This window comes from Notamacropus eugenii, chromosome 5 (genome assembly GCF_028372415.1).
Source record: "Notamacropus eugenii isolate mMacEug1 chromosome 5, mMacEug1.pri_v2, whole genome shotgun sequence".
Taxonomy (NCBI): Eukaryota; Metazoa; Chordata; class Mammalia; order Diprotodontia; family Macropodidae; genus Notamacropus; species Notamacropus eugenii.
Window position 1 is genome coordinate 394,754,881 of NC_092876.1, and position 26,140 is coordinate 394,781,020.

The 26,140-nt window shown below is 34.4% G+C and overlaps 1 protein-coding gene across 3 annotated transcripts in view; it reads right to left on the reverse strand.

Annotated features, from left to right (window-relative positions):
• Window positions 1–1,396: 1,396 nt before the first annotated feature.
• The window catches only part of CD99 (CD99 molecule (Xg blood group)), a 57,318-nt gene continuing 32,574 nt past the window's right edge, over window positions 1,397–26,140 (reverse strand). The window contains exons 6-10 of one of the 3 annotated variants that reach the window (XM_072614485.1): window positions 21,949–21,993; window positions 19,178–19,213; window positions 17,750–17,863; window positions 7,389–7,445; window positions 1,397–3,698 (exon numbers count right to left, since the gene is read on the reverse strand). In XM_072614485.1, the coding sequence (XP_072470586.1) occupies window positions 3,673–3,698; window positions 7,389–7,445; window positions 17,750–17,863; window positions 19,178–19,213; window positions 21,949–21,993 (278 nt within the window). In that variant the 3' untranslated portion in view covers window positions 1,397–3,672. Of the gene's footprint in view, window positions 3,699–7,388; window positions 7,446–11,293; window positions 14,070–15,350; window positions 15,390–17,749; window positions 17,864–19,177; window positions 19,214–21,948; window positions 21,994–26,140 lie in introns of those variants that run through there. The other 2 variants (XM_072614487.1, XM_072614486.1) reach the window with 2 other exon arrangements.

Genomic DNA, 26,140 nt, shown 5'->3' on the forward strand with positions numbered 1-26,140 from the left:
AGTTACACTGAAATGAAAAGTATGTTTATAAGTATCATACAAATGCTGTGTGATTATTATGAGACAAATCAATGACAACCACTAATTCATGAAATACGATTTTATGAATGGTTTTATTAAAAAACAAGACAATGCATAGATATGACGGTTTCACAACTGGGAAAAGATGTAATTAAGTTAAAGCCTTGCAGAAATTTGATTTTTTTGCTATCATTCATCCGTAGATAGGTAACACTTTTGTTAGCTAAATGCTGAGGCAAACTGATGCAGAGGATGTTACTTAATGTTAAGACACTGAATTTCAATAAGTTTGATGGTAACAAGTACCTGATAGTACTAAATAACAAATAATCTCATTTGTTTTCCCTGTCTCCCACATTAAAAAATTATGAAGTTGTATAGAATGTGGAAGGAATGATTCAAATGCAAAAAACACACCCTAGAATAATTCTCATCATGAATGCCTTGAAAATGAACTCCCTTCACCTACCCATTCAGTAGCAATTACTCAAAACCAGGCCTAGTGGAAGTGTGTGGGTGATACCAGTCATGTCTTGGTCATAGACAAGCACCTTGGATGGGAGCGTGATTGTAAAAAAGCCAAATATAGCAAGTGACCTAGTAATTGCAAATGTTTATGAATTTAGCAGGAATAATGAATGGGAGGGATCTAGAACCAAGATCCACTTATCCACTGGCTTCACTCTACAGGAGATGATTTTAAATGAAAACAATTCCAAAGATTTAAAACCAAAAAGGAAATCCTAGCTTCACATCCTCTCATAATAGAAAAAGGTTAACTGATTTATCCAACATTATGTAATTAGTAATTAGCAAAGCCAAGAAACATACTTAGGCCTTCTGACTCCATATCCAAGACTCTTTCTACTAAACCATATCACTTCTGACATGTAGGTGGCACAGTAGACAGGACACTGGGCTTGGAATCAGAAAAACTCACTTCCTGATGTGAATTTCTGCCTCAGACACTGATTAGCTGTGTGACGCAGGGCAAGTCACTGAATCCTATTTGTCTCAGTTTCCTCATCTGTAAAATGAATTGCAGAAGGAGATCGCAAACTACTTCAGTATTTTCTCCAAGAAAGCCCCAAATGGGGTCATAAAGAGTCAAACATGACTGAAGTGACTGCACAATAAAGATTACTACCTATAGGTCTGATTGTAATATATTTATATTCACACGAGAAGGATGCATGTGAATTTTATTGGTGATATATGACATGACAGAGCATAAATAACATGAGCTACCAGTGGTTACATTAAATGTAACACATTAGAATCATACTTCATCTGGATGGCATTGTAAGACTATCCCATTATATGGACCCTACCAGAAATATGGTGAAAATAGCAATAATACGCTGAAAAATCCTAATTTTTTTTCCAAATGTAGAAAAGTTTATTGACCTTCACAATTAAAAAAAATAGACCATTAAAATCCTCTGAAACTTTTCATCAGTCATCCTAAAATACATTTAAAACCTTGTTCTGTATGAATAATCCTAGACTGCTACATTTTAAAGTTCATGGGTTTATATTTAGCAAAGGGGAAAAAACCTGAAAATTTCAATTTATTCCAATTTACTGTTAGGTTCAAAGGGGGTTACTGTATGACATTAAGCATATATAAACAGCTTCATCCAATATGCAGCCATTTACATAAAATGACTAACTCATTTTGTAAACTGCATTAATTCATCAAACAATTGTATCTAGGACACACTTTACAATAATTATACACCTAAATAGCATTGCATTCTTATGATCTGGCCCAATTACATTAAGAGAAAAAAGAGAAAAGAGGAGAGAGAAAAAAGGAAAAGAAAGAGGACAATGAAAAGAATAGAGAGAAGGCGGGGAAATAACCTTAAGCACTAAGGATACAAAGAAAGGTAAAACAAAACAAAACAAAAAACAGCCCTCGGCTCAAGGAGAATTTTAACAGGAGAGACAAGATCTAAATAACTAGGTATGTGGAAGATATGTGAGAGGAAGGGGGTGGGGGAGAGAACCAGGAAGGCTTTCCTGCAGAGGATGTAATTTGAGCTCAGTCCTGAAGGAAGCCAAAAAAAAAAAAAAACCAAAACTCCAAACCAGAAAATCCTAAGATTGAAGAAGGTAGACATTTCAGGCATAGGGGAAGGAGGGAGACAGTTCAAAGGCAAAGACGTGGGAGATGGAGTGTTGTATATGGAACAATAATGTTGGACAACACAGGTAGATCATAGAGTGACTGGAGGAGAGTAAAATATAAAAAAACAGAAAGACATGAAGGGAACAGTTTATCAAGAGATTTAAATGCAAAATGGGATTTTATATTTGATCCTGGAGGTAACAAGGAGCCACTAGAATCTATTTTGTGTATGCATATGTGTGTGTGTGTGTGTGTGTGTGTGTGAGAGAGAGAGAGAGAGAGAGAGAGAGAGAAAGACAGACAGACAGACAGACAGAGACAGAGACAGAGACAGAGACAGAAAGATATAGAGAGCCAGAGAGACAGAAATGGTCAGACCTGCTTGTTAGGAAAATCACTTTGGCAGCTGAGCAAAATACAGATTAAAATGGAGACACAAGACAGAGCAGTTAGAAGGCTATTCCAATAGTCTAGGTGAGAGATGATGAAAGCCTGAATTGGAATGGTGGTTATGTGAGTGAGGAGAATATAAATGTGAAGTGGAAAAAAAAGTGGCACTGGTTTGGTTATACATGAAAAATGGGAGAAAGCCATATAGAATGGCAGAGAAACTGCAAGCCTGGATGACTAGGAGGGTGGTAGTATATTCAAAAGTAATAAGAAAAATTTGGAAAGGGGAAATTTGGGGAGGAAAGATAATGAGTTCTGTTTTGGACATACTTAGTTTGAAATGGTCATGAGACATTCAGTTCAAGATGTCCAAAAGACAATTGGTGAATCTGGGATTATGGACTAGGACTGGATACATCCATGTGGAAATCATCAACACAGAAAATATTGAACTCATGGGAGCCAATGAGATCACTAAGGTCCTTATTTTTCTCAAACACCAAAAAAAAGTGAAGTTCAGCATACTAACTTCTGCAATTGTTTTAAATCATCTTCAAAGTTACCCAACTATAGATCATTAAAACTCTTCAAAGTTACCAAACTATAGATAATTAAAACAAAATGGCACATTTTCCTATTTAAGTATTACTTTGATAGCAAAAGATTTAAGAAAATTAATTCTGAAGGAATGAATGTCTTAGAGATGTATCTCACAAATTTATCACTTACTTAGTGATATGTTTAATTGCTACTACGTAATTTTAAAATAATCATGAATGTATGGCAATGGATAGAAGGTAACCATTTTCTGATTTCCTTATTTCTTTATGGAGAGTTGAAAATCATTAAAAACTTAATGGAGTTAAATATAATAAAGGCCACCATATTGGACAAAGGGTTCAATTTCACTTTGAAGAATATTCCTTACTCTTAAAATGGAGACTTTTAAATGATAGTTAATTAGTCACATGTTGTACAGGACAAACCACTTTCCAAGTGGTTTTTAATACCCTATTCACAAACAACCCAGTGAAATTAATTTTCATGTTCTCTAAGGTATTTTGTTTCAGGCAGGTAAGCAGTCTAATCCAATTGTGTTTCTCTTTGTTTTCTCACTCAGAATACGACTATTTCTGTAGAAGGGTTCGTTGCACTAAAAAAAAAAGAAAAGAAATATTTTTATTGGTATCTCCCAAAATGCACAATACACATAACAACTTCACTACATTAATTTTTAAATTCTTTCTTAAAAAATGAAAAGCCTTGATAAATGAATCAAATAGGCAAAAGCAGAAAATGAAAACCAAATGGTCACAAAGACAAGTTTGGCTAATGTCAATATAAGATGAAGTCACACTTCTAGTGTAGAATGGAATGGCAGAGTAGAACATGGATCTTAGGCACTGGAGATGAAAGTCAAAAATTAAATAGTCTCTATGCTTGTGTCATTTTCTTTTTTTCAAGTCTTAAAAGCTTGAATTTTCAGACAGGTAATTGAATTACATCTTAATTCGAGCTACTGCTATTACACTATATTCAACCTCAATCAAGACTGCAAATAAAAATTAAAATGATGTAGTGAATTACCCTTACAATAGAAGAGAATATTAGAGGTTGTCTGTACCTTGAAAATCAAAGAGTCTGGTCTCTACATCCCACTATTTTAAAAATATATAGATGGAAACTTGGGGATTCTAAGTAACTTGTCCAAGGTGAAAGAGCTGGATTTGAACCTAGATATTTTCACTCCTAGTTCAGTCCTGAATGCATTCTTTTATAACGTTGCCACAAATGAGTGCCTGACAAAGGGGAAGTATATTATTTCCCTATAACTCAAAGTAAAAATGAAAATATGGAGCCAAGAAAATCCTCTGTGTGCCAAAAACCATATATAGAAACGATTTCATTGTTTGGTCATTTTTTAGTTGGGTCCGACTCTTTTGTGAACTCATTTGTGGTTTTCTTGACAAAGATACTGGAGTTTTTGCCATTTCCTTCTCCAGCTCATTTTATAGATGAGGAAACTGAGACAAACAGAGTTCAATGACTTGCCCAAGGTCACACAGCTAGCAAATGTCTGAAGATAGATATGAACTTAGGAAGATGAGTCTTCCTGAGTCCAGGGCTGGCATTCTATCTATTGCAGATCATCAACAAAAAAGATAATGGGATCAACTTTAGGAGAAAAAATTCAGGACTTTAAAAAAGTATAAAAGACTTCTATAAAAGGTAGCAGAAGTAAAATTAAAAAGTGACTCATAAGGTAATTACTAGGTAAATTAGAGGTAATCTCAAAGGGAAGGCACTAGCATTGGGGGAGTCCAGGAAAGACATTTTGTATAATTTGAGCTGTCCTGAGGGAAGTATGCTTCCTGATGACAAATACTTAAAACTTTATATATTAAACTGATTTTTTTTTTTTTTGCAAATGGGTCAATTTTAGTATATGAGTTTTAAAACATACATGCTAAAGGCATAGTCATTAATCTTTTTTTTTTATTATAGAGTGCTTTTGTTAGAGAAAAATAGCATGAATGCTTAAATGGAACCTCCATATTTTTAATGAAAGAAAAATGTTAAGCATGAATGAATCTTTATGCACAGTTATACTAAGATGATTAAGGTAGACAGTGACACTTCAGTGTTTTATTTTGTCAAAAATCCACCGAAACTACAGAATATTTCTAAAATAATCTATTTTTGTCTCTTACTGAAACATGCAATGAAATGGGAGCTAAGCAGAGCAGTAGATAGAGCTCCAGGCCTGGAGTCAGGATGAGCTTAGATGTCTAAGTTCAAGTCCTGCCTCAGACACTTACTAGCTGTGTGACCTTGGACAAGTTTGCTCTAGTCTCCTCAACTATAAAATAGGGATAATAATAGCACTGACCTTCAGGGTTGTTGTGAAGATCAAATGAAGTAAGATATGTAAGGCAATTACCATAACATCTGGCAAGTAGTAGATGCTATATAAATGCTAGCTATTACTATCATTACTACTACAACTGCTGTTGCACTTCTCCTCCTCCTACGTCTACCACAACTGCTGCTACAACTATTACTACTGCTATGACAACTTATTAGCAAATTTAGAGCTCTGCACTTAATGTTACAAAAAACTAAGTCATCCAATATCCCAGTGATCAGTTCTCCTATCTGAATCAACTTGTCTCAGAAGCTCCTGTACTTCACTCTCCCCAGAACCTCACCTAGAGGTTCACGGCTGCTAAGAAGTCTTTTTGAACAACTTGATCATTATTGATTAGAAAAATACAAATTAAATCAACCCTGAGATATTATCTTATGCCTATCAGATAGGTGAAAATGTTGGAAGAGGAAAGCAACAAATATTGGAGCGGATATGGAAAAATTGGGACATTAATTCACTGTTAGTGGATCTGCACACTGATCCAACTATTTTGGAGAGCAATCTGGAATTATGCCCAAAGAGTTATTATATTCTGTATACCCTTTGACCTAGCAATACCACTAATTGGTCTACTTCCAAAGATGATGAGGGAAAAAAGGAAAGGAACTTATACGTTCTAAAATATGTATAGCAGCTTTCTTTATGGTGACAAACAAATGGAAATTGTAGGGATGCTCATTATTTGTGTGGCTGAACAAATTGTGGTATATAATTATTATGGAATACTACTGTGCTATAAGAAATGATGAACTTGATGATCTTAAATAGACAGACTTGCATTAAAAAATCGGAGTAAGATGAGCAAAACCAAGAATGTTGTAGCAGCAACATTGTTCTAAGAGCAACTTTGAGTGACTAAGTCTTTTTGACCATTATAGATACCCCAATTAACTACAAAGGACCTTGGAAAGGAAGACATTAAAACAAAAGTATGCATAGAATGATTTATATACATACTTGTGTCTAATGGTAGCTGTCTCTAGTGTAGGGGAAAATGGAAAAAATTATATGAAAACTTTATTATATATTTAAAAGGAAGAGTAAGTTGTACATAATAGACTCACAGTTTCATGTGCAATTGTCTTTTTTTATTCTATTGTGTTAAGGAAATGCTTGCTTTATTTCATAAATTAAAAATAAATAAAATTTTAATAAGAAAAAGCAAAAAGAAAGACTTTGAGAATTATCAGTTCCTTGTAATCAGAGATTGTTTTATTCTTTGCACTTGTGTCCCCAATGCCTAGCCCGGTGCCTATCACACAGCAGGAACTTACTAATGCTTATTGATTGTTTATTGTTTGATTAATGGATATCTTCATAAGAAAATGGCAAATAGAATGCATTTTAGAGGAGCAATCAGTCCATTTGGTAAATTATCTTTTCCAGGATTATTTTTTTAAACTAAATTACACATAAGACCTGAATTCAAAAAATGTGCGTTGACATGAGCTCGCAGTCTCAAGTAGTAGAAAAAGCAATCACTTGGGCTTCGAAGGAACTGCTTTAAATCTCAGCTCTGTTATCACTTGTTTGACCTTGAGTAAATTACTTTACTCAGCCTTTCTGTAAAAAGAGAGAATGATGCTATATGGGCTCTAAGATACCTCTGCTTCTCCAAAATGTATGATTCCTACTTGCAAATAATGTGCAAGTTTCAGAAAGTATAAAGATGAAAAATGATAGTCCCTAACTTCAAGGAGTTTGCAATCTAGTAACGGCATGAGATATATTAGAATTATTTTAAATTACATAAAAGCATAGGAATGGTAAAAAGAAGAGTAGAAAGAAATATATTGAAACTATTTTCTTATCAGAAGACTCAAGATACAGATAATTTCCCAAATGGTGAGCTTTAAAAAGAATAAAAGATTATAGAATACTCAGCAAATTCTCCAAATTTGTCTTTTTTCTTACCAGGTGGTTCTGTGTTGGCTCCATGATGACTTTCCATATTAACATTCTCTGGGTCTTCTGAAAGAATGAACATATGAGGCAGTCAATCAAACTAGTCTCAAAACTCTCTCTCAACCTGAATGTTTGTTTTAGTGCTAATAAAAAAGGTTTCTTTTTGTTATTTGTGAATTTATTTTTAAAGTCTTTTTTTGGTTAAACGAAGTTTAATTTCTTTTCCCACAGGTAAAACTGCTCTGAATGCATATCAACAATTGAAACTACTCAGCAGGTAGAACAAGCTGGATTAATAGTCTAAGTCATATATATACATACATACATATATGTGTATCTATGTATATATGTGTGTATGTATATATACATACATGTATACATATATATATATATGCAGGCATTGTTTCCAAGTATACATAAGGGAGACTAATAAGAGAAGCCAGGCTATTTTGGCATTTGAAGATTTCTGGACTCACACTTTTAGACAGGAATAATGTGAAACACAGAAAACAAAGATCTACTGTACACAAAAGACAATGTTCTCTATAAGCTAAACCAGTTATATGCCTATAATTTGACCTACAGATTCTTTTACTGGTTCAAAAAGAAACCAGTCTAGTCCTTGACTGAATTACAGCAAATTCTTAAGCAGTATCATCCGAACTAAAAAAATTATATTGTCATGGTAGCATGACATAGTGGATAGAACTGGGCTTTGGAGCTAATGTCAACCTGGAAAAACTCAAATCAACTAGGCAATCAGTAAATAAAGTCTAGCATTTAATCAGGGTTGAGGAATTGCAATTTGAGATGACATTTAGATAAGGATGCTCTGGGAGGAAGAGGCATAAGGGAATTCTTATAAGGCATTGTCAGGAAAAAGCAGGAGGGCATAGAGTCTGGATACACAGAACAGCTAAACTGCAGAAAGTAGACAAAGAAAGAAATGTCCTTGGGTTAGCGTTGCCAAGTGTTCCTTGAACAGGGGTGGTGGGAAACTGCTGGACTATGTGCTAGTTTTCTTGGGAACCGTGAGAAGCTGCTAATCATACCAGAGTTTGACACTAGGAAGAATATATGTACTGGTTGTGTGACCCTGGACAGGTCATTTAACGTCTCAAAATCCCCACACAATTCTCTAAGTCGATAGTTTCAGAGAAAGTACCAACCTGTATTTGTGAAGAGAGTGTACTTACTTGGGAGTTCCTTATATCAGTGAAATCATAAGACCAGTCCAGGTCCCTGTCCATATTGTATTTTACATGTACAGACTTCCTTTTTTCAAGAAGCTTATATTACCTGTATAAAGGAACCTATCTTGATGTATTTTTATTACTATATGCACCTAAAATAGCTACCCAATCACATGTCCAGATTGTCTTCACTCCCTATATTCCAGGCTTTACCAGATAACAATTAGGTGAAAATTCAGGAGGGGAACATTCTTGGTATCCATAGGAATAGGGCCTGGGAAATTAGTTCTGGTTTCCCTTTCTTTCCTATTTAAAGTATAGTCTCACCTTCAAACAGAGCTGCTATGGTGGGAAAATATAGGGATATATCCCTTCTCCACCAGGAGTTTTGTTAAATCAAAATCATGAAGAAGTTAAGATGCATATAGAAAAGGTCCCCAAATCTATTTGTTTTACAATTAAATGTACAATTTTCAAAAACTTTGAAGTCATAGGGAAATATATATGTGGATAATTATATATACATACCTAGATACATTAAGTCAATAACAAAATTCTTTCAGAGAAAACTTCAATTGATTATAAACCAGTAGAACTAAATATTTAATGGTTAAAATAATTTAGTAATCCCTCTGCCACAAGATTAAACATTTCCAGGGCATTAATGCAACTCAACCAAAATACAGAGATTATTTATGAAAGAATCATAGACAGAGCTGGAAGACAGACTTTAGTGGCCATGTAAATCCAACCCCTTCATTTCACAGAGGGCTAAACTAAGGTCCAAAGTCCTATAAATTATATGTGTGTCTTTGTGTGTCTGCATGTGTGTATGTATATATATGTATGTATACATACATATATACACACACAGAGACAGACACACATATCACACACACACACACACACACACACACACACACACACACATACACAGCCCTCTGAAATTCCTAGGGAAATTTATGAGGATTACATGTTGAATAGCAGCCTTTATAGAGCCAGACTCCTGCCACTAAAGATAATAAAGGAATAATGGTCACTTCTATCGTGGTTTAATGTTTACCAAGTACTTTCCTTCTGACAAATTTCTGAGACTCATTGTATTATCATCCCCCAATATACAGATGAAGAAATCAATTCAGAGGAGTTATGTGTTTCATTAACTCACCCAGTAATCACTGGAGCTGGGATTTGAATTCAGGTCTCCTGACTTTAAATCTGGTACATTCCACATTACCTTTCACAAACATGTACCACGTGTCCCTAAAATGATGTTTTTTGGGGGTTGAGGCTATTGGGGTCAAGTGACTTGCCTAGGGTCAGACAACTAGTAAGTATTAAGGCCAAATTTGAAGTCAGGTCCTTCTGACTTCAGGGCCAGTGCTCTATCCACTGCACCACCTAGCTGCCCCTAAATTAATTTTTAAAAAAAATCTGTAGGACTCAATACATTTAAATGGGTGAAGGGCTGCAAAAAAAAAAAATGGAAAATGTGGAGGTGAAAGAGGAGAAATATGGAGATTTTCCTTCTGATGATGTATTTGAAGATATAAAGTCCTACAAATTAAATAGAAAATTTAGAGAGAGTGGGCAAGGAAATGAACTAAAAACACTTTCAGAAAAACTCTTGAAGTTTTTCCATTCTAGAGAACAGACTGAGCCACATCCGACAAATGGTAAAAAGCTTTCAATTAAGTTTCTTCCTGATATTAAAAAAAACTCTTTAATACCATAATTCCGCCAATTACTGCAAACCATGGAACTCCAGAATGATAATGACGATGGCTGACATTATATAGCGCTTTAAAGCTTGCAAAGTGCTTTACAAATATTATCTCATTTGATCCTCATGACAATCCAAGGAGGGAGGAACTAGTATTATCTCCATTTTACAGAAGAGGAAACGGAGGCAGACTGTCCTAGAGCTACAGTGCTAGTAAATATCGGAGACAATAACTGACCCAGATATTCCTAAACTAGGTCTCACATTCTACCCACTGTGCCACCTACTGAATCTCAGAATAATCAAAATTGATGACGATTCAAACGGCGAAGGAGAAATGAATGCTAAGCATATTATTCATGACAATTCTACTTATAAGGCGGTAAAAAGAATATGATCAATAAATGTTATCAAACAAGGAGGTGGGCAGACCTATACAGTAAACAAGGGATACAAGCACCCCATTCTGAAAGTTTCAGCAGTACCCAAAAACCTAGAGAGAGGTCTCCAGACTCATGAGCATATGTTTCAGAGAGGCTTTATGGGAAAAAAGTACAAACGGGACACAAAATGAGACAGTGTGAATGAGCTGAAGTGTGTGTGTGTGTGTGTGAAGGAAGTGTTAGTACCAATAAGATCAAAAACACACTGAAGTTTGAAGCATGTAATGATCAAAAATTAGTGTGATGGCATGAAAAGGCATAGGATAGAGCCAAGTGACTTGGCTCCCACTTAGTGGTTGGTAAACTACTTAGGAATTCATCAGTGGTCCAAGGGGTTCATGTTAATGATTCTTTAGTGGAGCCTTATGCAGTATATTGTAAAGAATATTATGAATAGTAATTTAAGTTACCCTGGGGTTTCACAACACATTTTTGTGTGGGAGGGGAGGGAGGAAAGGGGTTTATGGAAAAGTATGTATTGGGAACCATTATACCACATGCATCCAAAAAAACCTAATCTGCAACTTATAGTACGGTTTAACAGTACTCAAAATATGGAAGACAATATAAAATCTTTATTTCATTGCTAATTTGTTAAATGAAAATGCAAGTCAAACTTTTTATTAGCTATATAAGAAAAAAGTTTAACAAGTTCATCGTCAGTAATAAAATTATTTAAAGGAAAATTTCAATTGATTATAAGCTAGTAGAATTAAACATTTAGTGATTAAAATACTTTAGTAACCTTTCACAAGATTAAACGTTCATGGAATATCAATGCACCTCTTAACTAAAATACAAAGATAATTCATGGGATCATGAATGTAGAGCTGGAAGACAGACTTTAGGGGTCATCTAATTCAACTTTCATTTTAAAGAGGGCCAAACTAACGTCCAAAGGGGTAAACCATTAAGTGCAATTCTGTATGCTCACAGACAATGAAAGACTTCAATGCAAACTACTACAAAATTCCAAAAGAAAAATTACATACACAGATGCAAAGCTCAAATAGATTTGTTAAAAAAAAAAAAGGGCAGGAAGTCATTTTTTTTTTTTTTGTTGGCCATGGTGGTTAGCAGCTTTTCAAAAAGCATAAAACTACAGGGCATATAAACAGGAAATTGATTTCTAAGTCTGTGCAGATGTTGGCAACATAGTCCATATCTGAAAGAATTAACCATTATTCAAACATAAGCATGTGGTCTGAACCCAAGACTAGATTAACTGGCCTATAACAAAACTACATCATAGAAAATCCATTTATATTTAAAGGAAAGCTATTAACTCAATTTTAATCCACAAATCATCAGATGAACAGAAATTGTACACTTCTGATTGCTACTATCTATCCTTGTTTTAATCTAGCCTTACAAAAAAAAATCTACAGCAAATAGAATTTAGTTAAAAATATTAAAATTCATGAATTATAACTTTAGGGAAAATGAGAGCATACAGCATTCTAATAGTGCTAATTTTGAAGTGACCAGGGCACAGACAGAATAATGTTATTAAAAGAGGTCTGAAATTAGAGAATATGTTAGAAAAGAATGAGAACTAATTCTGGAATTATAGGAGAATTTTAAAAAACAGCACCTGGAATTTACATAGTGCCTTAAAGTTTCCAAAGCACTTTACCTAACCATTCCTTTCAATCTGTTATCTGACATGACTCTAAGCTGCTGAAAACTGTGTGGAGTTCAAAAATGGCCAACAAAATTAGTATGTGAAATCATCATACTATACAATCTGATTCAAGATCTGTACTGGCACAATAAATGATCTGAGGCACCATTTATCCCTATCTGCTTCACCTTTCCATTGCAATAACCAAAAAATAAAAAAAGACTGTAAGTCACAAACTTTTTAAGTGCTGATTTTTTGAATTTTTTAAAATATAGGCTTGAATATGAAGTACAATAAATCAGTTGAAATTTTTTTTTTTGCATAACTTGTATGTTGGACTTGCCTTTGATTTACCCAGTTAGGATAAATGTTGACCAGCACAACACATTTTGAGAAATCTTAACTTAGGACTTTCAGAAAGAAATTCAAATTCCTGCTAATGATTTGGTTTTGTCAGAAATGAGAAGTCTACCAGGCATATTACTAAATTGTTGCTACAGTGCAAAGATGAAAAAGGGTACAGACAGAATTCTACTCAGGTAACTGTTGCTCACAAACTAATACTGCAAAAAGGTGAAGATCTACATTCAAAGAACACCTTCCCTATTTTCTCTCAGCCTTCATCATAACAAGATATATCTCAGTCCACATCATTATCAAATAATATGCAACTCCAGGGCACCTTCATCTCACCAGGAAAGATAATTATACTTGACTTTGCAGAATATAAAATTTGACAGATGACCTTCATTATCCTTGGAAAAGTAATTCATTCTATGGTATCATTTTGTTTGCTTATTAGGAAGAATTTAAGGAATAGAGGAGAAACCAAGAACAGTGATCGTTTAAGAAAGCTGATAAGAGAAATGTACTCAGATGTCACTAAACATAGACATCAAGCGAAGATCTGGAAAGAAAGTTCTAAGATATTAATGTAATCTGACAAATCCTTTGAAAGACATCCCCATTATAGGTCATGAAATTTGTTACTAAACAAATTAAATGTTCTTCGGAGAACTGGTAAGATCACAGACATAAAATTCACTTCAAGAAGAACAAACCATGTCCAAGAAAAAATTTTAAAACTCACAGTGATAACTGAAGTATAAAGAACTGAAAAAAAGTAGAAAACAACTGGATGAAAGGATCATTCCTTTCAATCATTTTTTTTTTAATGTCTAAGATGCTAAGAAGGAGGGGATAGCTCAGTCTACTAGTCCTGTAGCCAAATTTATTGTCAGTAGTGGGTTTGGTGGAGGTGAAGAGGACTTCACCATGTTTTCTAGGAGTCAGGCTCTTGGCCCCATAAAAGTACAGAGTGTACTGATTTAAAAAATAATCATCATCAAGATGATTTATAAACTAAAAGATGATGGAAAGTAGATTTCTGTCCTCATTCCACAAGTCAGAGGTAAGATCAAACTCTCAGGTTCTTCTTGATCTATTGAACTTCCTATCTGTTGCAGAGAAGAAAAAAATGTATAGATTTCTTAGGAGAATTCTACATTACTTAAGAAATCTACTAGGGGATGAAGGCAATGTCCTTGCAATGCTTATTCTGGTTTTGTGGGATGAGAGGCTTTTCATGGCTAAATAGGGGAGAAGAAAGAGGCCTCTGAGTCTTATTTGAAAAATAATTGTATCTGCTTGATCTTGTAGTCATAACTTGAAAGTTGTTCTTTTCTCATTCCTAGATCTTCTGCTCATCTGAAATGGAAGATTAAAAAAAGAAAAAAAAATTCAAAACTTCTGATATGGTTGCTAAGATTTTCACTTTTTCACAATTCAACAGAAATAGAGCCCATAGCTTAAAAAATTATAATTTGGGGCTTCAAAATGCAGAAAAAATATACATACAGATTATTGTCTAGATGGCATAAAGATAGCTAGAAAATATATAGCAAGAATCAGAAGCTTTTTAGTAAAAACCAACATACACATGCACACAGCAAGAAAAAAAAAAAAGAAAGAAAAAGCCAGCAGCTTTACAGCTAGCAATAGACCTCTGAAATTAGAGTGAGGAACCTTCTGTGGAAACCAAATGGATGACAGGAAGGTCACCAATGAATAGCAAAAATTGGTCATTCCAGACAGTGGGAAAGCAACACCAATGCCAAGTGACAGTAACTTAAACACTTTACAAAAGTCAAGACATGTCAGTATAATCTCAATCAGTCACTAAAAACGAACATTGATGATTTCAGCTACACAGATGCCATTACAGAGATAGCAAACAAAGATAAAAAGGGCAGTATAAAAATATTAGTAGCTAAAACATGCAAAACACATATTCTCTAACCCTATTAAAACTGTACAAGTAACTGATCTTCCAAATTCATTTTAACACATTAGCACAAAGTAATAATTTTTATAAGCTATCAGAGGAAAGTTTGGCACGTTTATATGTGCCCACTGTCATCTTGTGTTGGAAATTATACTACTTCCCCTATGGACTTTTCCTGAGCTATACTTCTTTATTATAAATTTAATCAATTAATACAAAGTTTCATATTCTGTAAGTTATTTTAATATAAACTCTAACAATTCACCTCCTGAATTTATGTGACCATAATGGTGGCAGAGACTAAAACAGCCTGGATAGGAAAATTCTTCTGAAACCATAGAACCATAGATATCGAGGTGGATGCCATCACAGAGGCCACCTAATTCAAATGCCTTCATTTTTCAGATGAAGAAACTGAGACTCAAAGAAGTAATGAGACTTGCCAAAGACCATAAAGGTAGCAAATGTAACCATTCTATCTCCAAGAACTAGAACACAAATCTCCCTTCCCCCACCATAAGAAAAAAAAACAACTATTCAGTAAGGTACTAGTTCTAGGCATCTTAAAATCAGCAGCTCTCAATACCAGGGACAGCGAAAAAGCTAATACTGATTAATTCTATGCATTAGATACCTAGTATATGCAAAGTACTTTGCAAACCTTAAAGCACTATACAAACGTTAGCTATTGTTAATATTATTACCAGTTATTTTTCCTTCATGTTTAAGATGAAATTAGGTTCCTAAGGAAAGATGGATAATAAATATATTTTGTATTACAGATATTAAAACTGAACTAGATTTCATGAGTAATGAAATTCAGACAATATTTTCAATTAAATGCTTTTCAATTTTCACCTTAAAAGGGCAATTTCTAACATTATTATAATAGTTAGCATTTATATTGCATTTTATGGTTTGTAAAACGCTATGTGTGTATGTGTATTTATATGTGTATGTATGTATGTGTATATATGTATGTATTTTTGTGTGTATGTGTATATAGAATATACACGTGTGTATATAGAACATACACATACATATATACATATACATGCACGCACACACACACACACACACACACACATATATATATCTTCATTTCATCTTCACAAAAGTCCTGGAAGTTTAAAGATATTATTATCTTGATTTTACAGATAAGGAAACTGAAGATGGGAGCCTGACTTGCCCAGATCGACACACCTGATTAAGGATCTGAGACAAAATTTGAATTAACGACTTCCTGACTACAAGTCCTTGTATTCTATCTACTACACTACCTAGATAGCCCATCCTTCTTTATGGATAACTCACTGGTAGTTTCTTTTTTAAGGCTTTAGTTAATACAACTAAAAGCATCATTTTTTTTCTCTTTTCAGTCAAACAAGTGGCTCTCCATCAGAACTTCCCCTTCATTCGCCTTCTCCCTGCCCCAGTACAGATGCTACATGAGTTATATAGCTGTATTCCTTTCAATCTCCTCTCCCCACCAAGAAATTCTTTTTTCCAGAGGCTGAAGAAAAAAAACCAAAACTTTATTTCAATTCCAAACAATCTTGTTTCTAATTAAGCATACCCCACTTAGAATCTTAGACACTTTCACAAATTTCTTTGTATTAGAGAATTTCATTAAATGTTCCTACAGTCTTTCAGAGGTTAATATATTACATATGAAAGATAAATATTTTTTTCCTATTTCAGAAACAAATTTTGGATGCTCTGTAATTTTTTTTTCCAAACTAAAGATAGAAAGACATCTACATGTAGTACTGTCCTTTAGTATTGTCTGGAAGTCTTTAAAAAATTAGGGTTTGCGTATGTGTTGTGTGAAGAGGGGAGAACTACTTGAAGAGTTTCTGAGTTATCAATAAAACTTCATGCATTGTCTATAATGAGCCATCAAATTTTCTTATACTAGCAGAATATGCTCAGTGACACAGTTCACTAAAGGGGGAAAAATGACTTCTAGAAAGTAGATACATTTACATTAATCGAATTCCTAATGAACCCAAGCTATCAGCTTACAAAGTTGGGAAGCCTGTTTGCAGTGGAAAATACACAAGACTAGTTTCAGTTTAAACTCAACTACTTAAAATGATCTTTGTGACTCTGAGCAAGTCACTTGACCTCTGAGGTTTGATTTGTTCATCTGTAAAACATGGGGACTCAGATGATCTCCCAATGTTAATATGATGCTGTGTCCACTGTGAGGCAAAGTGATAGATACTTGTTCCAAGAAAGATTATCACCCTAAGGGCACTTGATTTTGAGGCTAAAGAAAGAACTTGTCAGCCTGACTGGCTTTGAAAAACAGCTTAGATGAGTCATACATTAATTGGCTTTACAGGAAATAAAAAGATACTCTGATCCAAAAAAACATTAAAAATGAATCTATAGAAGGACAGAAATTAATTTCATCTCTTTTCTGCAAGAGGGAAGAATACATGAGCATGGAGTATGTCAAAGGAAACAGCTCCCACCAAAGAAAGAACAGAGCCATTTCCTGAATGTGTCAGTCAGTACCTTCATTTGAATACAAGTACCTTAGATGAGTGGTGGTTATTAGGTAGCCCAAAGGACCACCTGAAATTAGTGTTCTTTCATTGCCTTTGAGAAAACAGCACAGAAATTCGAGAAAAGATCTGGGGGAGGCACAGTGCCATTTAGTAAGCTATGATTTCAACTGTACTTTTACATTTTCTCCACAGTGCCCAGCAAATAGTAGGTACTTAAATGCTGGTTGATATTAAAAATAGCTGACATTTTTATAGCACTTTAAGGTTTTCAGAGCATTTTTACATGTTATCTCATTCAATTCTCACAGGAGCCCTGTGATGTGGCTTTTTATGCCCTTTTTATGGGAATGAAGATTAAGAAACTGAGGCTGAAAGAAGTTAAGTTGGTTAAGTGACTTGCCCACAGGTCATAGAGGTAATGAGCAACTGAAGTAAGATTCAAACTCTGGATTCCTGATACCAAGTCCAATCCTCTATGCACTATGCCACCTAGCTGCCATTGGTCAACATTTTTATAGGACAGAAAACAGCCAAGGAAAAGTTTCTTATTTGCAATCAAAACAGTAATATCTAATAATAAACCTTACCATTTCCTTTAAAGCAGAGTTTCTTTTTCTGGTAAGCAATAAAACTGGACACAGCTCCTACTAGTGCTACAACTGCAGCGCTTACAATTCCAGATATTACTCCAGGGGAATCAGCTACAAAAAGAAAAGGAAAAAAATCAACTTATGAAATTCTATTATGAGTTCAAGATTGACCAGAGGAAATAAAGGAAATCTTGATAGACCCAAGTAGGCTGCTACATATTTCCAATGATGACTTGTATACAAGAAATGCCCAAAAGAATGTCATCAAGGAAATATACAATGAGAAAAGGAGAACAGTCAGTCATGGGATAACAAATAATTTAAATGCAGTCCTGCTATCCATGAAATGTAAAAAGAACTAGAGAAAGAACTCCAGCATGTTAGATTCTCAGTGAAACATCTATGGAAAAAGAAACATTAACAAATATTTAGGATGAAGAGGTATACATAGATTATGATCTGTATCAATAATGGGGAGACCTATATTGCCTAGTTTCATTTAAACATTATAACCCATTTTGCAATGAGGATCACTGACTCAGCAGGAGAAAATTTGTCAAGAGACATGTACAAAGAAAAAGCCATTGTTTGAGACAAAAATAAAAAAAAACTTGACTTTATTTTAATTAAGACCATTAAATTTTATACAATGAATTGTAGCTTTAAAAACATTCCAGTCCAAACCATGAATAGTTTAGGAAAGGGGAAAACAAACAGAAGAGAAGTCAAAAAAGGAAATTTAGAAACAACAGAAAGGGCAGGAAGAGAAAGATAGAAACAATAAAAGGAGACAAAAATAGAAAGAAAAAGACAGAAAGAAGACAAAAGAAAAGAGAAAGACAAAAGAAAATAGTGGGAAAATGAAAAAAGAAACAGCAGTCACAGAGGTGATAGGAGGCATTAGTATAAATTATAATACTTTTGTCACACCATTCCATTCATCAAAGCTGCACACATCCTGAGTTTTTCTTTCGTGTGACATCTTAATTAGTTTTCCAGGCATTTTTTAATAGTCTTTTCTCCATTAAAAGCTTGTCCATTTTTATTTTATAATATCAAAGTTTTTAAAATAAAACCACTTTTACATGGGATTCCTAAGATTTTATACTTGTCTAAATAAGTTATGTAAATTTTATAAATTAAATTTTGAGCCCAAACAGGCAAATTTGGACTTTATTTCAGGAGAAACTTATTAACGACTGCAGCTATCCAATGTGCAATGGGATGCCTTGAGAGATGTTGGAGGTCTTAAGTCAAAGGCTGGTTGAACACATCGGGACACACCACAATGTAATGTACTGTTTTATGAAAGGTAGAAAGTAACAAATATTCTCAGGGAGCCTATAAAGTTTGTATCATTTTGCCTGCTTTGTCACAATGTAAGAAGGTATGAACCCACAGATACTCAAAAATAAGCATACATACCAGGTGCATCATCATCATTTCTTCTCTCATCAGAACCTATATAACATTAAAATGCACATTAAAACATGTATATTTTATGTACTTTTGGCAAAAAAATTGAGAAGAAAAAAACTTGTGCAAGATGTTAATCACCTCATAGAAAGTTTAAAATTAGCATATACTTGTAGCCTATCTTCTCCACAAGATGAATGAGTAAATGAAACTATATATCAATGAACAGAATACTAACATACATTTACCAGTCCTTTATAAAGCACTTTCCTTAAAATAGCCCTGGGAAATAGGTGGTACAAATATTATGCCCATTTTAACAATGAAAAAAAATAGGCTCAGAGTTTAAGTGACTTAAACTTAATTACATAGTTAGTTATCTCTAACAGAACTTTGAAAGATTACCTATACAAAATTTGAGAGTTTTAATCTTTAAATTTTTAAAATATTTATTTACCTTAATTTATGAATTTCCATTTTTTATCTTTTGAGTATTACACAGCTTACCTAATAAATTTCTATATTTTTTTCCTCTATGGAAAAACTAATGTGCGTAACTGGATTGGTTATGTGTGTGCATGTGAATACACATATATACACACAAACAAATGTGTTCCAAATTTTCTCCCTTCCTCCAGACTCTCCTCTACCCCTTGAGAAAGCAAGAAATATACTCATTATACATATGAAATCATGCAAAACATCTCCACATGAGCTATGTTGTGGGGGAAATAAAAGAAAGTAGGGAAAACTGTACTTCAATCTGCACTCAGAGATCAGCAGTTCTCTCTCTGGATGTGGACAGAATTTTTCATAATGAGCCTTTCAGAATTGTCATGAATTAATTAATTGTCATTGTATTATTCAGAGTAGCTAAGTTTTTTGCAGGTGATTATCATTACAGTATATTTCTATGTACAATGTTCTCCTAATTCTGTTCACTTAATGCTGCATTAGTTTATGTCTTCTCAGTTTTTTTCTGAAACCATCCCTTTCACTATTTCTTACAGCACATTATTCCACCACAATCATATACTGCAAATTGTTCAGTCATTCCACAATTGAGGGTTATTTCCTTTAATCTTATGGGTATAGAGTATACCTCAAAGTTGTTTGGATGTGACTTAGAAGTTTTTATATGACTACTGATAGCTTTGATTTCTTTTTCTGAAAACAGCTCATATCCATTTTTCAATTGAGAAATGGCTCTTATTTTTTTAAAATAACTTTTGCTTAGTTCACTATACACTTGAGAAATGAAACCTTTTTCAAAGAAAACTGCTATGAAAATGTCTCCCCAGTTTCCTGTTTTCCTTCTAATTTTAACTGAACTGATTTTGTTTATGCAAAAACTTTTTAATTTAATGTAATTAAAATTATCCATTTTACCTTTCATGATCTTTTCTATCTCCTATTTGGTCATAAACTCTTCCCTTTTCCAGAGGTCTGACAGGCAATTTTTTTTCCACGTTCCCCTAATTTGCTTAAAATATCACTCTTTACGTCTAAATTATATATACATTTTGACCTTATCTTGGTATATCTTGGTATATCATCTGTGTGAGATGTTAGTTTATGCCTAGTTCCTGCCAGACTGCTTTCCAGTTTTCCCAGTAGTTTTGTTGAACAGTGAGTTCATGTACCAACAGCTGGGATATTTGGGTTTATCAAACATTAAGTTACTGTGATGATTCACTTCTGTATATTGTGTATCTAATCCATTCTATTGATCTAATCTAATCTACTGATCAACCATATTTCTTATCCATTGCCAGATTGTTTTATGATGATTGCTTTGTATAGCTTGAGTTCAGTCACTGTTAAGACATCTTCCTCTACCTTTTTTTAAAAAAAATTCCCTTGATATTCTTGACTTTTTGTTCTTTCAGATAAATTTTATTATTTTTTTCTAGTTCTATAAAACAATTCTTTGTAGTTTGATAAATTTGGCACTGAATGGGTACATTAATTTAAGCAGTATTATCATTTTTATTAAAATGGCTCAGCCTACCCATGAATACCTAATATTTCTCCTGTTATTTAAATATGACTTTATTTGTTTGAAAAATATTTTATAACCATGTTTATATAATGTCCGTGTGCGTGTTGGTGGACTCCTAACTATTCCATACTGTTTGAAGTTATTTTAAATGGAATTTCTCTTTCTATATCTTCCTGTTGGGTTTTGTTGGTAATTTGTAGAAATGCTGATGATTTATGTGAGTTTATTTTATATCCTGCAATTTTGCTAAAATTTTTAATTGCTGTAACTAGGTTTTTAGTTAATTCTTTAGGGTTCTCTAAGTATGCCATCATATCATTTGTAAAAGAAGATACAATTTTGTTTCCTTGTTGTCTATTCTTATTCCTTCTATTTCTTTTTTCTTTCATCCTATTGTTTGTTCCTGAGGAGAACCCATCCATTTTAAATGTACAATCTTATTCATGGAGATCACACCCTGTTAAACAGTCACTAACCACTGGTGATAGTTACAGGTGAGAATGACAAAGAAGGAAGACAGCGTTAAGCACCTACAAGGTTAGCCTTTCATTCTCAAATCTATTTTACTAGCAAATGTCTGAGCTCTACATGAAGAACAAACTATGAATTACATGTTACCCTCCAAATATCAGACAATATAGCCACACTGAAGGTCAAGAATTATTATTTGTAATTTCCCCACAATGCTTTGCAAAACAAAGAGGTGCTTAGTAAATGCTGACTGACAAAATTTTTAAAAGTCACAAGGAAACATTAAAATAAATAATATTCACGATACCTCCTGAGGGAAAATGCCCATTGAGATCATCATCTGTAATGCTGCCTATAAAGAGGGAAAAATTAGAATCACCAAATTAGATATTTTGTGAACCTGTGCATTATTCTATGTCCTGTAATTCATATAGCCATAAAAGAAAAGTAAGTCTGCAGTAACCCACGTTTTAATTCTTCATTACCCTCTGATAGATATGTCTGTATAAAAAGTCAAAGATCAGCTTAAAAGAAACTCACCTAATAAAGGCTAAGCCACATTAGCGTGTCATGCCAAGGGAGAGACTAGCAGCCCACTGGGAATGATAGACAGGTAGCTAGGCCCAAGCAAGCTGTAGTTAGGTCTGCAGGGGAAGTCAGATCAAAGTTAGTACTAGTGGAATCAATCTCAAAATAATGACATTTTAGTGGTAAATTCAGGATAGGCCATGAGGTTAGAGCCAGATGAATAAATGAAAAGTCAAAGAAACAGAGTATGAAGGAATCAAGCATAAAAGAGAACTTAGGAGAAAGACAGGGGATTCCGAATAAGGAAGGCAGAAAGCATACAGGTCTAGGAGGAGACTGTGCACAGCCCTTGCATTTGGGTATCTCTTCCCTCCCTCCTAATGTGTTAAACAGAAGCCTCATATCACAACCAGGGGCTGTGAGAAGTTGATTGGCATAATGTAACCCTTCTTGGTTACCTCATATGAAAAATGCCTTTCATACCTCATATGAAAAATTGAGGTTTAGACTAGAAGATTTCCGGCTCTAAATCAAAGATTGCTATCATCTTAACACTAAATGCTACATAACTTTCTTTGGTAACCTACATGTGCCAGTATTAGAGTAGGCTAGAGTAAACAAGCCAGTCCAGAATGAAATCTCCACTTACCTTGGGTGAGGGGTAATATTTGACATATTGTTGGGGTCCATATTAAGAGACACTCCAGACCCCCCCATGAACCTTAAGCTAGAGGGATGGAGACAGCCATACCACATGCCAGTTACAGTACCATATAGATAATCAAAGATTTTTCCATTTCTGGAGTTCTTGCTTTTGACTTCTCTCCACAAGATCCTCCAAGTAAAGGCTCTGATGGGTATTGAATTGTTTTATTTCGTTTTCTATATTGCTTTGATTCTTTGTGTCATCTTAACCTTTTGACTTTTTATCTTGATTCATAATTAAAGGAATCTAGGATTTATGATTTTGTTTTCTAAATTCCTTTCCTCATGTTTATTTTTTTTTATTTCCTTTAGTTGGGCAATATGAAGTCCAGGTTTTCTGCTGTGTTTCTGACACTGATGTAATCTTCCAATGCCTTTCTTCAGATAACTGACAGCTCTTACAATTTTGTTCTGTCATGATGATGTTTAATGCTATCATTGGGGAATTTTCCAGTAACACCAACTTTCCTCCAGTGGTTCTCACCACAGCACTGGCTGCTATATATTCTGTTTCAGTGATTATGATTTCAATCCTTCCTTTTTCCTCTCTACTTCCTGAGAGACCATGAGAACTATTTTCTTTCATTATATACCATTGACTTGATTAGAGTATGCATATACCCCTTCATCTTCTTCCTCCCCTCTCCCTTTTTATGTACCCTCACATTGTACAGTTTAATTCCACATGAAAAAGAAAAAAAACAACATCTAACACTGATTAATGTGTAGGCATGGTGCTCTGAAGTTTAGTTCACAGTGTTTTGGCAATTGTTCCACCATGATCATATCTATTTAAATTTTACTTTCTACCCTTTTAGAAAGAAATCTCTTAATCATCACTTTGTTGTTATTTAAACCCTATAAAAGTTATTCTTTCCAGTTTTTTCCTTTTTTTCCGGGGTAATTGCTTTTTTTGTTTGTTCGTTTGTTTTAATGAATGACTTTCATGGTGGCTGTGTTCCACTTCCCTATATTTCTGTTGTTGAAGTATTTTCAAAGAAAGCAACATGCTCATGTATATGTTTTGTAAGAATGCTACAAATGCCTTTTCCATTGGTGACTAGACTTAGAATTGCATCCTTGATGCATTTGTCCTTTGGAAAGTATTTCATTCTCTTCTATGGTCTGCTGGGTGCAATAATAATCAAGTTATTCAAATGTCCTTTTCTTTACACTAATTCCTCCTTTTTTGTTGGCAGAATTTTTGTTTGGCATTGGAAGTCTTAAATTTAACCATTATGTCTTGAATTATCTTAACACAGTGTCGTTCTCTTCTCTTCTACTCTCCCCCCACCACCCTGAGGTGATCTGTGGATTCACTCGATTGGTCCTTTGTTTTCTCTGTTCAGAAGTTCTGAGCAGTTTTCTCGCATTTTGACATTCAGGTTTCTTGACTTGCCATGACCTTCTAGGAGAGTTACAAGCTTTTAAGTTGTCTCCACTCGTCTTGTCTTTAAGATGACCATTTCACTTGTAAAAATATTATGGATATGTCTGTTTTCATGTTATTGTTCATTTTTCTTCCAGACTGTCCTTCTCTTCTATATATTGGCATTTCCAATCATTTTTTCTCCCTTGTTTCTTTGGAGAGACTCACCACCACGGATTCAAGTTTTTCTATTCTACCAATTACTTTTATGGTTTGGGTCATACCTTCTGCTTTCAGAATTCTAAGTCTCTCTTGAATCATTTCTTTCTTGGAAATCAACCGAGTCCTCTGGATCATCAAGTAGTGATTTATTTCCCTTTGCTTTGCAATATTCATTCAGATATTTTGACTCAATAAGTGCTGGAGGACATCTTCCTTTCTGTTATTAATATTTTCCCTGTTGATTTATCTGTTCATGAACCAGGTTTTCAACTGAGTTTTCTTCCTCTTGAGACCTTTGGTCAATTCAATATTTTTCCCCCTTATATTCTCCTACTGCTCAGTTTCTGACTTCTTTTACTTTTATGGCAGATACCTGCAGACTGGACTAAACTGACTCAGACTCCTCCCACATTGGGGAGTTCAGCAGCTTCAGTCCTGGTCCTGAGTAACTTCGGAAGCAACATAACTGGCCTCTGATGGATGACAGTCTCCTTTCATTAGGGTCTAATTTAGTACCAAACACATGCTGGTGTCCTAACGGTAGTTCTCTGGCTAAGCACTGCTGCAGCATAGATAAAGCAAGCTTCCTCTTTTCCATACCACCACCTCCTCTGTGGGGGAAGAGATGGGGCTGCAGTGAGGGATGGCAGAGGTGAATTCTATTACTTGTTACCATAGAATGGTGGAGTGAGGGCAGAGCTGTCAGGGATATGTTAACAGACTGCAGCAGTAACAGGGGAATTGTTGGGTAGATCCCAGAGCATATATATGCCTGTGAGTCTCATTGTACAGCCAGAGTTGAGCGGGTGCTGAGTGACCATGTTAGGAAGAAAAGATTCAATTTTTCTGCTGTTAATTCATCAGGATGTTGACCATATAAAGGACTTGGAGTTTTTGTTTATGGAGACAGCTGCAATAGCTTTTTCTCTTGCAAATAATTCCTATTTTGGAGAGTTCTGAGAGGTTGCAAAGATCAGTGAAAATAAAATGTCTAGTCACATCTACCCCATTCTTTTGACTCTTATACACTTACATCACACTGAGCTGTGCGTTGTTAGCATCCTGCTAACAGTAGATGGTACCACAAAAGCTTAATTTGCTAATGTTTCAGAGTTTCTGAAAGTTCTTCATAGCTACTGCGATAGCACAGTACCCACAAAGTCCCTGCTATATATCCTTGTAGTTGGCATTCACCTACTTTGCTTTTGTTTCCCCCCCTCTCCTCTCTCTTACTCTAAGAACTGTAATCAAACCATTAATATAGGTGCCCCTAAAACGGTCAAATCAATTGATCATCCTATTGTCCAATTAATCATTCTTGTAATTTCCTAGACCATAAATCCTTTGCCTGGTCACCACTCTCCTACATTTTTTTCTCTCTTCAGGGGCACAGTCTAGACTATGTCACTTTTGTATTTTTCCCCAGCACACAAATTTTCTTAATGATTATTAAACTCTTAACAAATGGTTTTCATTCATAATCACTTTAATAAAATCTAGGTAGCCACTATCTGTGAAATCCTTCATCTAACAGTTCAGTAACAAAAAATAAAATAAAGTTAACCTGGTATGACCTGGGCTTTTTTCATTATCTTTTTTTCGTGAAACTTTTCTCTTAAATTTTACTGATACCTTTTGTTTTTATAGCTTTGGCTATAATTCCTCCCCCCTCTTA